General features: G+C 34.9%; 1 protein-coding gene across 4 annotated transcripts in view; it reads left to right on the forward strand.

Annotated features, from left to right (window-relative positions):
- The window catches only part of LOC119694813 (potassium voltage-gated channel protein Shaker), a 191,064-nt gene that overhangs the window by 40,901 nt on the left and 134,685 nt on the right, over nucleotides 1-15,478 (forward strand). The window contains exon 1 of one of the 4 annotated variants that reach the window (XM_048632838.1): nucleotides 7,415-7,467. The exons of the other annotated variants lie outside the window; for them this stretch is intronic. Within the exon in view, the coding sequence (XP_048488795.1) occupies nucleotides 7,415-7,467 (53 nt within the window). Of the gene's footprint in view, nucleotides 1-7,414; nucleotides 7,468-15,478 lie in introns of those variants that run through there. 4 annotated transcript variants of the gene reach the window in all.

The raw sequence follows: 15,478 nt of genomic DNA on the forward strand, positions 1-15,478 counted from the left end.
CTTGCAAAGGAAAAGCTTATGATTTGGCTTAAGCTTTCATGTCAAAGGACAGAGGAAAATGTCGAATGCACTCAGTTAATTTGCAAACCGAGCATAGAGAAAATAGATTAGCGGTGCGGTGTACTTTTTACGACGAAAGGCTTTTTACTGTCTGGTCGGATTTATTAGTTTATCAAAAGTGCATTAAGGTCTCCTTAAGCTGATAAGTGCTAACGCTAATACCTTTCTTTGTTCTGGGTTTATGCGAATAAAAAAATGAATACTCTTATTAATAATTTATGTTGTTCTTGTTACTTCCCGCTACTTTAGTTTAGCATATGTCACAATAAAAATATAATTATATCCACGTCCACTGCAGCGTTGTCATAAGATCAAGGTGCTTACTTTGAAATGTTGCAGTCGTACAGATATCACAGCATTAATTAACCTAATAGTTGGAGGGCGATGTTTTTTAGCCACTGATTCGCCTCCATTTGGCAGCCGCTCAATGGCTGCCAGACACTCGTGGGCTCTACCGACCCTTGTTCATGTAAATTACTCATTTTTGCGCCACGTGCTCTTATTGCCGCAAGGACTTGTTATTTTTAACAATTGGAAATTTAAAATATAGAATATAGCCAATTTCGTCTATTGAATTGACTTAACTGTAATTATTTGTTTCATGTGGTATTTTACATTATTATTGAATACTATATAGTTCCTTTATTTAAGCTACATTACTGTAATTTGATTATTTTTGGTGACATTCGTACAGAATGTAGTAGTTACATACTGCTAATATGAGTTAAAAATAATCAAACAATGCAAAGATTAGGTTCAGTCTGCAATGCAAACAACATAAGCCATTTGTTCTGACTGTAGTAATAGTAGTCTTCACAAGTAGCTACTTATACATTATTTTGTATCGTATCAAACTTACAAACCGCTTACTGATTCATTTAAACATTTATGTTGTTTTGCGAGTTTGACAAAGTACGAAAGTGTATAGTTACTTATGACGCTGACGGTACCCGAGTTCCCATTTTGATTACGAATATCGAAAATTAAATGAGGCAAGTAAACGACAGCCAAGCATGCAATTTTGTAGAAATTAGTTTTAATAAAAAGACTACCTTGTCTGTATTTTTTAAATAATGCGCCAGTATTACAATTTATAGCCCAATGCTGCCCAGCATAATAACACATACCTACTTAGTTTTTTCAAGTAATGGCTGTACCTACGGTGCTTACAAAAAATATTTCCTATTACTTACCAAAATACAGAAACCTGAAATATGTAGGTACATATGGTGAGTCGAGTAACTTCACCATAGTTTGCAAAGTGGATTAGTAATTCTCGTAAAAGTATTCTTCATTGGATGATGAACAAAGAAACCGGAACGAAGCCTCAAGCAGAAGCATAGAGCGATACCCAACCGATCGATCATGCAATGTTTTTGAATACACAATCCCCTTGCAACACTCAAATTCGGGTAGCAAATATACGTAACGATATACAACATGAGATGGAAAACCTTGGCGCAATAAACTTCCGACGAAATTAACAAACAAGTTTAACTCGTACCTACCCATGTTTTTTGAATTTGCTTGTTAGTGAGAGTATCGCGGCGATATTTTCGTTGTAACAAAATGAATAGAGAATTAACATGCAGACGTGAGCGTGAGTATTTGTAGTCACTTATACTATTTTTAATCAGGTTATTATTAATTAATATGATAATTCATTACTGTGTGAAAGAAACTTTCAGATATTTTGTATAAGTAACATATGAAGCGATAAAAAACACCAATATTGAAGTTTTTTACAAATACCGAATAATTGTAATTACTTACATTTATAAATATCCATCAAAGCGGTCATGCTTCAGAGTTCAGACAGTTTGTACTGTAACTTTTTCGAGTGAGGATAAATTTGGGAACCGGCTTATGAATCATACCAAGCTTCAAATAGCTTAAAACAGCTTTTCCGTTTGAAAAATCATAACATAAAGTTTGAGAGCGCGTGGTCAAAAACATCACAACTGTCCATTTACATTCAAAAGTTGGTAACAAACCAATGCTATACACAAAATCAGAATCTATTTTCTATGAATTTTTAATTAAAAGTTGTCCTCACTTTAAATCGTTGTTCGTGTAAAAGCGTTGATCACTTGAATACTGTTGTATTTAACATTTTAATTTTATTTCCATTGTTGTAGAAAACTCAATAGAGTGTTTTAATTAAAAATCACTTTATTGAAAGTTTGTTATGGCCATCATATTGTTTGTATTTTCGCTACTGGAAAATGAGTGGCATTTACTTATTAATAGAGTGAACATCGCTATTATGTAAAGTTCCATGCTGTGCGCGCAATGCATTTTTTTTCACGCGTTTAATGACTTGTCACGTTGTCACTTTGGTCGCACAAAAACACCCGAATTTATAGCACAAACTGTCACTTTATAGAGTTTTCGTGATATTTCAACACGGACTCGGGTGTAACACAATGAGTTGTCACTTCGAGTATATACGAGTTATACCCATGATGGAATTCTTAAACTTGCAAATACATACCATAGTTTTATGACTTAAATAAAAATAAAAATAAAACTACTCATGCGTGCCAAATTTAATAAAATTACCTATACGAGGGAAACAGTTATAAATAGTTTCAAATGAGTATAAAACTTAATGAAACTAAGATTAAAAGTAATGGACCAACATTCAATGACTTCCACGTACAGTGCCTCGGTTTCCCAGTGTCGTTAATGTGATTTGCAGTGACCTAACTAATGGTATTACCTCACTGTTAAGGCTGTTACTGCGACTAACTAGCGATAGCGCCATGAATTGATAAAACATAACTTCTTTTCAAGTTCAAGAGTGTTTTTCCCAAAAGCCCGTGAGTCATGCATCACGCATGCCAATTTTTTATTAGATTTACATTTTCATTCCAATTTCTATTCTAAGGTGTGCAAAGTGTGTGAGTCATGCATACCATTTTTTTAAATTTACTTTCTAAATCCTAGTACCCAGAATCAATCAATCTGTAACTTCTGTATTATGCTGTCATTGTCAAATAAAGTTTTTCTTTCTTTCTTTGTTTCTGGTATTATCAGAAAATAGGTTTAAAAACTACAATTAAACGCCAGACGGACACAAATAAACCTTTTAGGTTTCGTGTCAAAATGTGTAATATATTTAAGATTTCTTCTGTTGTACTAATAAATAAATAAATAAAAAAAAAAATAATATGAAAAACAGATAGTCCAGTCACCTTTTACAAAAACGTTTTTAACCAAACCGTAGTTAGGTTTCTTTTTTAAAAGTTGGCGGTGCTAGTCACAGCCCTAGTAACATTAAGCACGTATTGCGCTGCCTGAGTACCGACGCGACCAGGTGAAGGGAATTAGATCTTATTTAAACAATACATTTAAATAAACATCTCTCTAAACAAAATTTTACATTAATTATTTAACGTAGCTTCTAATAAGCTTAAGCAACCAGATGGTCATGCGGTTAATTTTTTTTTTAATCCATAAGTCGGTCCTGTATACCTACTTACCATCTTTGCTGCACCTGTACCAACTTTTTAGAATGCACCTAAAACGCTACATTGTAATATTAATTCTACTGAAATATAAAATATAACTCCCCGTACGTTATGACTTTAAACATCAACTCTGATTAAGGTGAAGTGTAAGCTCACTTGAAAAAAAAATAACTTCCGTTTCCTACCGTTTTTCCCATAACTGTCACGTTTCATGTCCTCTTTGTGCTAATTCCAATTTTTAGAACTTACCTATACCCAGTACCTAGAATCACCTTAAACGTGTAATGTATTTTCCACTGAAACATTCGCGACTAGGCCCGCCATCTATGTAAGCTAGAAGGAAGTTAGATGTCCACGGGTGGTTGCCTAACTGTGTATTATGGCCACCGTTAATTATAAGAAATGGTTTGATTATTTTACACATCGAAGTAATAAATACTTACGACCTGTACTTTGGCTTATATGATTTTACAATAGGCACGCTATGCTCGAAACATCATTCTGACTTTTTTCGAAAATATAACTTTTCACACACGACAGTTCAGTACCGCGCCAGATAAGTAAGTAAGTTCCAAGAGTACGTATTTATTGTAATCGGTTAAAATATTAAGCAAGCGGTATTCATATGATTTTGCGGGTGATTTCCTGAACTCACGGGCAATGAAAAGTTTCCACTGAGAAAAACACCAAATTACTCCTAAACGGAAAAGGTGTTTTGCAACTTTGAAGTGAGTTTAGGATATTACCAACTAAAACAATAATATTTGGTTTTTTTTTATTATTATAAGTTTGAGGGAGTACATTAGTACAAGGCGTGAGTGCGTGTTTTTTTTTTATAAGTTTGAAAAAATCTGAGTTGTTTGGTGTCGTTGTGTAAGTGGAACTGTTTCTTTGCACGTGAGTGTATTAGTGCGGATGGTCATTATTAATTAGTCTCATGTCGTAGCCTTCTACTTGGGCTCCGTTGCTTGTCGTGCCGAACACTGCGCTAACTCGACTATAGCGAGCAACTTCCCGCACTTGCATTACAATTTACTGTTACATTGAGAGGTCCTCGATTTAGATAATTATTGGTTTTTATAAAACGATGCAACACTGTAAATGTCGCCTCACCTGACGATCACGCTGTCTGCAAATATTTTGACGAGGCGTAAACAGAAAAGGTGGAAATTTTGTGTCACGTCAGAGGGCTTAGTGTAGGTTTTTCATTACCGATCGAACAGTGAAACCTTACACAAAATTGAATGGCTAAGCTAGTGCAGCGCGTGTACCGCTGGTTGGTGACTGCGGCGGCATACAAATTCGCGCTTACTCACCACTCACCGGCACTCAAACGGTGTAAAAACTTGCACTCCGCATGCAGAGCTTCCGCTGCCGCTGGTGTCATTTAAAAATAAAATAAGGTTGAGCCGGGACTCCGTTGACACTATGACGACTGCATTTTTGGCAGCAGATTACGAGTGGTTCGCCACTGCACGAGTAATAAAATAAAATAAAAGTAAGCGTAAGGTAAGAAAGTAAGACACTTCAGGAGTGTGAGGCAAACATTGTAGCGAAGAGCTGCAAAAGTCAAATGCTCAGTCCTACACACTATAGACAACATGCTTACTCCCTAAGCTTAGATACATCTTACTTATAATGATGTAGAAGGTTGCAAGAGTAGTAAGCGGAAAAAATTTACTATAGGATGGTGTCCTTTTGATCCACTTTGGTTTAAAAAGTTTTGGAAGTTCATTTAAAATATTTATTAAACCTAACCCTAAAAGCTGTTCAGAATGGCCAGAACCTCATGTCCATTTTTGAACAGCCTGTATACCGACACCGTACTATTTGGTCTATTCGTGTGTAACAAAACAAACATCTATTCTATTCTCTATTCTATACCTACGGAAGCCGTAATGGACCAGTCAGTTTGTACTGTGTGTTATACCTGTTGCCTGTTACTTACCATTGCAACTTTATTTGACATCATGCACTTTATAGAGAAACAAATGTATGCAAATTCTAAGCTGTACACTAAAAGCATGACAACCGTAACTGGTCACTATAGTTGGAAACCACTGAAAATAGTTATTTTATACAATGCTGCTCACGACTTTAATAGCAAGCGAGTCACTCGCTTTTCACCGTCCATTTCAACTCAGGTGACGTCACGTTTTTAACGTAGAAAAGTCGAAAATAGTTAACAATGTTAACTGAATTATTATTGAGAGCCTTCACTAGATTAATTCAATATTTCAATACCCTTTCTCGCTTCTCGCACTATTACCGTAAATTGGCGCGAACGAGAATTCATGACAAAAGTTTATATCGCATTCCCTGTCAAAGCCCGCGATCTGAGTGTGGGAGACAGGTAGGTATCGCTGAAAGTAATTTTGTGGCACTCCTATCATGTTTGCACTATGCAGTTGTTGCTATGGGGCGGTAATACCCCTGTCGATGTAATTATAGGTGATGGCTGTATAGTTTGGAGCCAGAAAACCTGACCCCTCTCATAGTGAAAATGCTACCTATTCTGGTTCAGGTTTCTTTGGCCCAGACCGTATTTTTGTGGAGCACTCAGGGTGCAACTGTTCATGTGATTATTTCGGAGCATAAACCGTTTTGGCTCATTGTCACTCACTGACACACAAAATAAAATGCTCAATGTTAAATTTGCGTACCAGCGCTGCTCTAAAGGATATGCAACTGTGCAAGTAGGGAGGTAAGTACAATAATGTAGTTTTTAAATATGGCAACATGGTTGTAATGACATAAATAAATTAAAGTTATTGTATTTAAAACGTCCGGTTCGTAGATAACGAGTTCATAGCAAAGTTGAGATAGTTCTAATCGGTTTGTGATTATGTCAGAATGTTCGTCTGATGGAAATTAAATGTTTTTTTTTATATATAAAGTTATTGATAATTTTAAGTAGTTATATAAGTGATTTACATATTGTAAATATTTGCATGATTATGATTAATTGTTTGGCAATAATTCTTTAAACTAATGTCAATGTATGTAAAACTTATGATTGAATAAAGGCTTTATTATTATTATTGAATTTCTGATTTTATTCAGCTCGGTTGTTAACCGGTATTAATAATGCACACGGGCCTAAGCCAAGTGCGCATCATGTTGGGAAGTTGTTGATGGTAAAGATGGATTGTTATGTTGGGTTGGGTCATTTTGTAGGAATTTCCGGACTATTCTGCATGTGTTTAATATGGCTGCTTTTTGTAATGTAATGTAGGTGTATGCGGGTAGTTGCAAAGATCTCAGAGATTGATGTAGCTGTTTTGGTATGACCCCTGTAGTTGATAATACAATCGGTATTATCGACGCCGATTCTAAGCGCCACATTCTAGTCACTTCATCCCTGAGATCCGTGTATTTTGCGAGTTTTTCTGAAATTGTGCTCTGTAGGTTGTGTGTATTTGGTATTGCTATATCTATGATCTGGGCAGTTTTTAGTTGTTTGTGTATAATTGTGATGTCGGGTCTATTGAAGTGAGTAGTGCGGTCTGTCAAGATTGCCCTGTCGAAATACAGCTTGTGAGTGTTATTTTCGAGGACAACTTCTGGGGCATATTTGTAGTAGGGTACTGGTGGTTGTGGTAGAAGATTGTATTTGATTGCTAATTTTTGGTGGATTATATTCGCAACTTGATCGTGGCGATGTTTGTAATCAGTTTGTACTATGGATTTGCATGCGCCTGTTATATGTTGAATGGTTTCGGGTGCAGAGTTACATTTACGGCATTTATCGTTCTGTGAGCCTGGTAATTTCATTATGTGCTTTTGATAATTCTTCGTTTCTATAACTTGATCCTGTATAGCTACCATGAACCCTTCAGTCTCCGGGAAGAGTTTTTATTATTATTATTATTATATAAGTGATGGCCTCAAAGTTCCTTACGGAAACAAAGCAAAGCTCGGCAATTTCTCTCAGGTCAGTTCATTTCATACACAGTAATAATAAGTAGTTACGAATTTAAAACGATACAGGCTGTGAATAGTGACAATTTTACTGAATTTTCTCTACGAGTTTTCATTAGTTAGTTTATTGTTTGTTTATTGTTTATTGTTCATTTATTTATAACATTTCTTAATAATACATGCAGTGCTCTTAAACCTATTAAGGTTTGAATGGGCACTCATCACTCTTGGTTGCCATTCATAGTTAGGTAGGTAAGTATTATGTAGGTATCTAAAGGTACGATACAATATTAATATGGGTAGGTTCTTAATACAATACAAAATGTAAGACCAATACATATTTGAACATTTTAAATATAAAACACATTCTAGCCAAAGTAAATAAGAAGAATAACACATTAACAAATAAAAGCGTCATGCTCACGCATCTTCACTATAAATTACCTATGCATATGCACATATAGGTCGGTACACACGCTAAATATTTATCGTAGTGTAGTGTCAGACGACTTGTAATACCATGGATTTAAAAAAAAAACTAGTAAATTAGGTACATTTGTTCATTTTCAGTTATATATATACCTTCATGGTGTCTAAATAAACAAAGTACCTATATTTCATTTATTTTAACAACCATATTTGAAAATATAAAACAATTCTAATGATGAATTATTTTATATTTTCAGCAATTTCTAATGAATTATTAAAAACTTCAAAGAGTAATTCCATAATTATACTTTAATAATTAATAAAGTTATTTTAATTTTGCAAAACACCACATTTTATTTAATTATGTATTTTCTTTGCAGGTAAGTTTTTGAACCAATGAAACCTCATTCGAGTCGGAGAAACATCGTGATACAGGTTAGTGCACATCCATATAATTATAAACTCACGGGCAATGAAAAAGTTCCATTGAGAAAATCACCAAATTACTCCTAAAAGGAAAAAAAAGTAACTTAATGACGCCGAGTCGGAGAAACATCGTGATACAGGTTAGTGCACATCCATATAATTATAAACTCACGGGCAATGAAAAAGTTCCATTGAGAAAATCACCAAATTACTCCTAAAAGGAAAAAAAAGTAACTTAATGACGCCTTCTGCAATATTGAAGTATCAGAATTAGCGTTGTTCCCCAGATTTATAGCACTAAAAGCATGAATATTTTGTTCAAATTTAAAATCTACATGTTTAAAAAATTGAGGGTGTCTGCAATTTATAAGTGAACTGTTTCTTTGCACGGGAGTGTGTTTACATATTGTAAGTATACATACAAGTGGCCATGAAACGGATGTTATGGTGATGAAATTAGAAGCCAATAAGTGGTAGAAATTGGCGACACCCAAGGGGAAACAGCATTTTGTCCTAGGCCTATCATATAATGTAAGCCATTGGGTGTTAGTACGCACTAAGGTCACTAATTAGGTAAAAGGGAGCTTTGTTATTCCCAAAAATAAGTTTTTTCATCGGGCAGTTTTCCAATAGGTCATAATATATTATAAAAGGTTATCTCTGCATAAAATTGTTGCTATCACTGTCAAATACAAAATTTCAGACGCGACTGCAATAGCATTGTTCCCCAGATTTTTATAGCTAACCATTCAAATAATAGCCGTAAGGAAATATCTGCCAATAGGAATATAAATATTGAAACACAAAGGTGATTCTGAAAATATTCTACCACTTATTTCACCTATCAGTTTCGACGGTAAAACATTGATGATTTGTAACTTTCTGAAATGGGTGATGGAATTTCTACTTGAGGTAATGAGATGACATGGGTGTATATTTTTTTACGTGAAAACTCCACCACTTCTGGGGATGTGGTGGATTTTTAAAGTAAAAAAATGTTCAATTAAAGAGTAATCTCAAAATTATAATCATAACCTATTTTATATATGGAAAACAAACTTTCCATAATATAATGATGTCGATTCTGAAGGCAGAAATTCTAATTTTAACGCTGTCAAACTAAAAAATTTGCTAGCATAAAATGACATTTACGGAAACAATCATTGAGTCGAATTTTAAACAAAGAAATTAAGGTTTTGACATCGCTAAATTTAAAATTTCTGCCTTCAGAATCGATATCAATATCTACCTAAATTTGAGGGCAACAAACCCCAGCTACAGCAAATAGCTAGTTCCAGCTGCTTATAGATCACATTGCTTTATAGATAAAACATATCGTGCTAATAAAAACAAAAGTTACGAAGTAAACATGCGAGCATCGATTGGCGTGACACCTGGCGGCTCAGACAAGCGACGTCTCCAGACTGCATGCTCATCGCAATTTTATTGCTCAATGTCTCACTCTCACCCACCGCAATGCGGGTAGACAAAGCCGATCCTTGTGGAACCGACAAACACATTTCAATCGAAGACACTCTTTTGTCACGTTTCGTTTGCTAGTGTTAAACAAAGACAGAATATCTGAAGGGACCGATACAGTGTGCTCCTTACCGAAATACAGTCGAACCTTGAACTTGGGTTCACCCGAGAAGTGTCGTCGACGCGGACGCACAGTGGGCCGCATTTTTATTACATTATTTTAGACATCATGAAAGGCATTTTACAATTTCCGGTGGCGTAACGGATAAGATGTCGCTGTTCTGCTCTTATTTGAAAGGCCGTGGGTTCAAATTTAAGCATGTAACAATGAATTATTTAGAAATAAGGAATTTAAGGTGGAGTGTAAGACCAACACTCGCGGCCAATTGAAAAAAAAATCATAACTTTCGTTTGATATCACAAGTATTCCATGTGCTCTTATGATGAAGGAAATCATCGCAAGGAACTTATACTATAAGAGAGATACGGATCATGACTTATTAGGTACATGCAATTACTGTCCTGCTAAAACGGGTGGTTTGCTTGACCAACTACCGCTGACATTCTCTTTAGGGATTCAGCGGAGACAGTCGAGTCGTGAGCATACTAATAATGTATGTATGTAAAGTATCATTCTTACTTGAATCATATTTTTTTTAAATCAATTATATAGTTTACCTTCTACTTTTTTCATAAGTACACATATTCATTTTTGAAGTAAATTTTCAGACCATTTGAATACGATTTATTGATGCATTACAGATTTAAAAGAATGCAGTAGACATAGTCATATACATTTTATGTATCTCTGCATATATTAAAGTTATAAGGAAACTTTGGTTAAAATTGAGTTACTTTTTAATTAAAAACAAAGAGGATCTAAGTAAGTACCTGTCACTATAAAAACACAAGATGTGCCGAAAACTTTCTCATTGCATAAAATAAACTCCCAATAAACTTTAAACTTGCTGTGTCAGCAACTCAGCAGTTTCCTTGAAATGTCCATGAAATAATAAAGTTTTGCACCACTGTGCGCGTCGCGTCGACTCGTTTGCCGCCATACGGCTCCGTCTAAAGAGGAAAAGAGACAAAAAATAGGTCTGCAGGATATTTTTGGAGAACTTCTCCATTTATTCATAGGCATAATGTCCTTAACATCGTCTGCGTTTCTTTGATTGTTTCCCAGGAACGAATGTTAGAAAAAGAGTTACAAAATGATAGACTACTAATTAAAATACACTCACGGGCAATGAAAAAGGGGTTCCACTCACAAAATGCCGACATCAAACGACACAAATTTTTTCAAACATTTAATTAAACATTTGTACAAAATATTACCATAATTCGTTGGTCATATTCTGATGCTCTGTTAAATGTACTTCAATGTTGCAGAAGGCATAATTAAGCTAGCCTTTTCCGTTAAAGAGGAATTTTGTGTTTTTCGCAGTGGAACCTTTTCAGTGCCTGTGAGTGTAATTTCTTTGTCGTAAGAACTATAGGTATTAACGATCCAAATTATAATCTAAATACCTACCATGGGTAGCTGTGCAGATACCAGATACTCAAAGAGTTTGTTTCCTTATTGATATGATATCTGCGTCATAAATATGCACAATACAAAGTTAATACATACTACAACGCCCGATTTCACCATTGAATAATAAGGATTGTGCGAGAATAACTTGACGTTGATTTATCATCACAACCCATCACGTCCCGACTTCTAGAAGGAGACCTAATGAAGGAAAAGTTTTAGGCCAGCACCCAGGCCCCTGCGGGTTGGTGGACCCCACACCCAGGCTTTACAACTGCTGCTGAAACATCAACCGGGTCCCACAGCTTAACTTGCCGTCCGAAGCACGGCGCCCAGAAAACAACCACTTGAAATCGGTCACCCATCCAATGGGTGCCATGACTGTGTTAACTTCAGTGATCAGTTACGATCACTGAAGCTAACTCGACTACACTACGGAAGCTTTTTTGGGTAAACCAAAACCTACATTTGTAGCATGTTATATCAAAGCCTGAAAACAAAATCAGAACTTCAAAATTCTTGAAAAACATACTAAATAAAATATATACTTAGTGTACCCATTTTGCAACATTACTCATAATAAGCTGATTGGTAAATCTGACGCAGAAATAGCAAAAATGTGAGATAGAGGGGGAGTTAAAAAAGGGTTTAGAGTTTACACCACTATCATTAAATTGAGCTTAATTAAAAATTACGGCTTAAACAATAAAAAAAAGTTCGAAAGTACCTACCTTCTTAATACACCACAGTCATATTATTATAAAACTATTCTGATTGTTCATAAATATTAATAATAACACCCGCTCCGTACAAATGGAAATATACAGTATAGGTAAACAAAATAAAATTTAAAGGTTATTTAAATCAGAAAATACGTAAGTATACTTTACTAGTTTAAAAACACGCGTTGGCACTTAGCCAAACTGTCTTGATCTTATTTGGCTACCGAAAGATTTTCCCAAAAAGGCAATCCGAGTTCGTAAAACTGAAGCCAAATGTTCATCAATGATAAAATAATAAAACAGGCCAATTTCGTTTATGGTAGTTTGCAAATACATACATTACAGGAGTTACAGGAAACTAGGTACATAATTGGTATAATATTCGATTTGATAGGGAAACTTACCAAGAAAGTAAGTAACTTAAACACCTACGCTTGAGAATAGAATAGAGGTAGGCGGATGTGCGTTCCAGTACCCAATCAATGAGGATCCGGCGAGTTATATAAATCCAGATAATTCACATATAATAAGTACGTTTAAAGATACTTAACTAATTATAAATTCATAACAGAAATTCATGGCAAAAGTAATTCATTAAAATTAATTCTGTAAAAAACAGAACTTGAAATTAAAAATCTAAAGTAATAAAAACAATCGAAACGTCGGTAGCAGCAGCAGCATGCCTACGCCGCGCCGTAGCACATTTGACTCTAATCGTAGCAGCAGTCGTAGCCATCGTAGGCTTATGATATAAGTAACCAATTTTAAAATTATTCAATTAGTTCTTCAGAAGATGTAATATATAAGCCCTTGAAGATAAAGTACCGTAATCGCTGTTGTTTTTTTTAAACTTAACTTTTAAAAGATAAGATAAGTTAGTAAAACTTATCCATTATAGAGAATAGGATTCAGCATCAAGTTCCTATAACAATGATTTAAAATAATATAAAATAAAAACATATTTACAAACCTAAGACAAAATAGTAAATATTCCGTAAATTATCTCAAACTAAGTAGGTGATCAAAAAGTTATTTTTTTCCCCTCAATAGCTGTTAACCATGAACTAGTCTACACTTATTATAATTTAGTTTCAAATACCCAAAAAAATGCATGTTAACCTGTCATAAACTGTCTGAAAAACAGTTTACGACTTTGAAAAAATATAAATCCAAGTTACGTAACGAACCGCACCACGCATCAAAGCGTCCTGATTTTGGCACGCATTCGCAGTCTCTTGTTGGCAGTTGGCCTAGCGAGGAGACAATGCGAAAGGATGCCAGCGTTGACAGACACACCCTAGGAGTATGGTGTTGCGACGCACACAAGGAGTATAGTCCACAGAGCAGGAGGGGCCGCGCCTGCGCACGCGGCCACAGAGCAACTGAACGAAAGCTCAGAATACGTCAGTAAACACTGCCGCCCCGCGCGTGGTATACCCATGCCGCCCGAACTGATGCTGACCGCGTCCGCGACGACTTGCAACCAAAGTAATCCAACTATATTTACCACCAACTTCCGTAGTTCCTAAACTGCTTTTCTTATGGTCTTTTTGAGGGTCCTTGTCAGAGAAAAGTTTTACAGACTGACCGCTTCCGATGGTCATGTCATCTCTTAATAATGCTTGTTTAATTAAGTAAATGGCTCCATTTTCAATTCGTTAAAATGTAATTGAATGTGTAAATTGTGTAGTTATGGAGTAGATCGGCGATAATGGGTAAGACACGTAACATGAATGACACACAACACTTTTTAGCAATAAATATAACTAGGTGGGTATTTGTTATTTTGTTTTGACGATAAAGTTCACAGTAACCGGATGTAGAGTTCTGGACTAAGTAGGTACGTATTATTTAGACATTATATAAAAATATACATATTATGTATATCCTGATGCAGTTCGATATGTAATTAGATTTTTGAGAGTCGTACTTATTCAGTAGGTATTACGACACTCTGGTCATATTATTGTTGTATAACCGGCTTCTCTCGGAAAAAGTTACCACGCGCTCACAATGAAAGTTTCTTACGTCATGCTTTAGTTTACATCGAATTGGTAGAAAAATGATATCATTATTCATTTATGTAAGTAAAAATATGTATATTTTACAGTGTGGATGAACTACTGTCCCTGTTTGTAAATAGGGGACGGGTGTTATGGTGAACCGAGTGTGACTCAGGGGAGCAATGTCAACAACTTTTGTCTAGCGACACGCGACGCGCATTCGCGAAAAAAACCTTCCCCATAGAAATTTTGTTGGCCATGTGTGTTTTTTACTGTGTTGAGTAAGTTTTTTACTGATTTAGGACATGCATTGTTATATAGCTGTATACAGGGTTATTGGTAAGTAGACCTGATCCTTTCAGGAGGTGATAGAGGAAGGCATTTCCAGTCGATTGAACCCAATAATGCATTATCCTAAACTTAACCTTAACTTATTAGTTGACCATGTTTTTAAGCTGAAGTGCACAAAAAAAATGTCATATGAAATTATTTTTTAATTAAATTTATTTGTTTTTGCGTTTTGAATTTTTTTTTTAAATGTTTAACTATTTTGATGTATTGTGTCTAATTTAAGACGAATAATGCACATTTGAATATTTTAATTAGTTTATTAAGGTTTTACTTATGCAAAACAACAAAAAATAATTTTGAAATATGGCTAGTTATTTTTATTTTCGGTTTTAAGCATAAAATTTTGGCAAAAAATTCAAAAAACCTTAAATATTAAATATCTTAGAAATGGTTAAGTTTCGGATTATGCATTATTGGGTTCAATCGACTGGAAATGCCTTTCTCTATCACCTCCTGAAAGGATCAGGTCTACTTGCCAATAACCCTGTATATAGCTGCGCTGAAGTAAGTACTTCAAACATTTTTCAGCAAACTCTTAAGACTTTTTTTCTACATTGCACATCTATATATTTTTTCTTTTTATTTAAAAATTCGTAACTTTTCCTTTATCCATTTTGCCACTTCATGTTTTGGTGAAGTTACTAACTTTCAAGTCAGCAAGTTCGACATGGGAAAGTTTGGTAATTAATTATTATCTAGCTCTAACGTCAAATTGTTTTTGTTACATATGACATAACAGACTTTAGTCTCCGTGTAGTACAAGTGTAAGTATCTGGCTTTTCGCAGTACATTTGTACGCACTTGACAGGTTGCGAGCCGTATCGACGTTTTGGACATAAAATTGTAGGTAGGTACTTAACATTTTTAATTCAATAGAATTCTAAATGATGCTAAATGATGTAGGTATCTATATTATTTTACTCAATCATTCCAATCAATAAAAGTACCTATAATAGAAACCAGTAAGAAACCTTTTCAGAAAAGTAAGTGTGGTGCTAGTTACTGCTATTGCACACAGGTAATCCGTATGTGTATAAAATATTCTCCCATCATGTAAATTTTACGTACATTTCACAAATA

The sequence above is a fragment of the Plutella xylostella genome, chromosome Z (assembly GCF_932276165.1).
Source record: "Plutella xylostella chromosome Z, ilPluXylo3.1, whole genome shotgun sequence".
Classification (NCBI taxonomy): domain Eukaryota; kingdom Metazoa; phylum Arthropoda; class Insecta; order Lepidoptera; family Plutellidae; genus Plutella; species Plutella xylostella.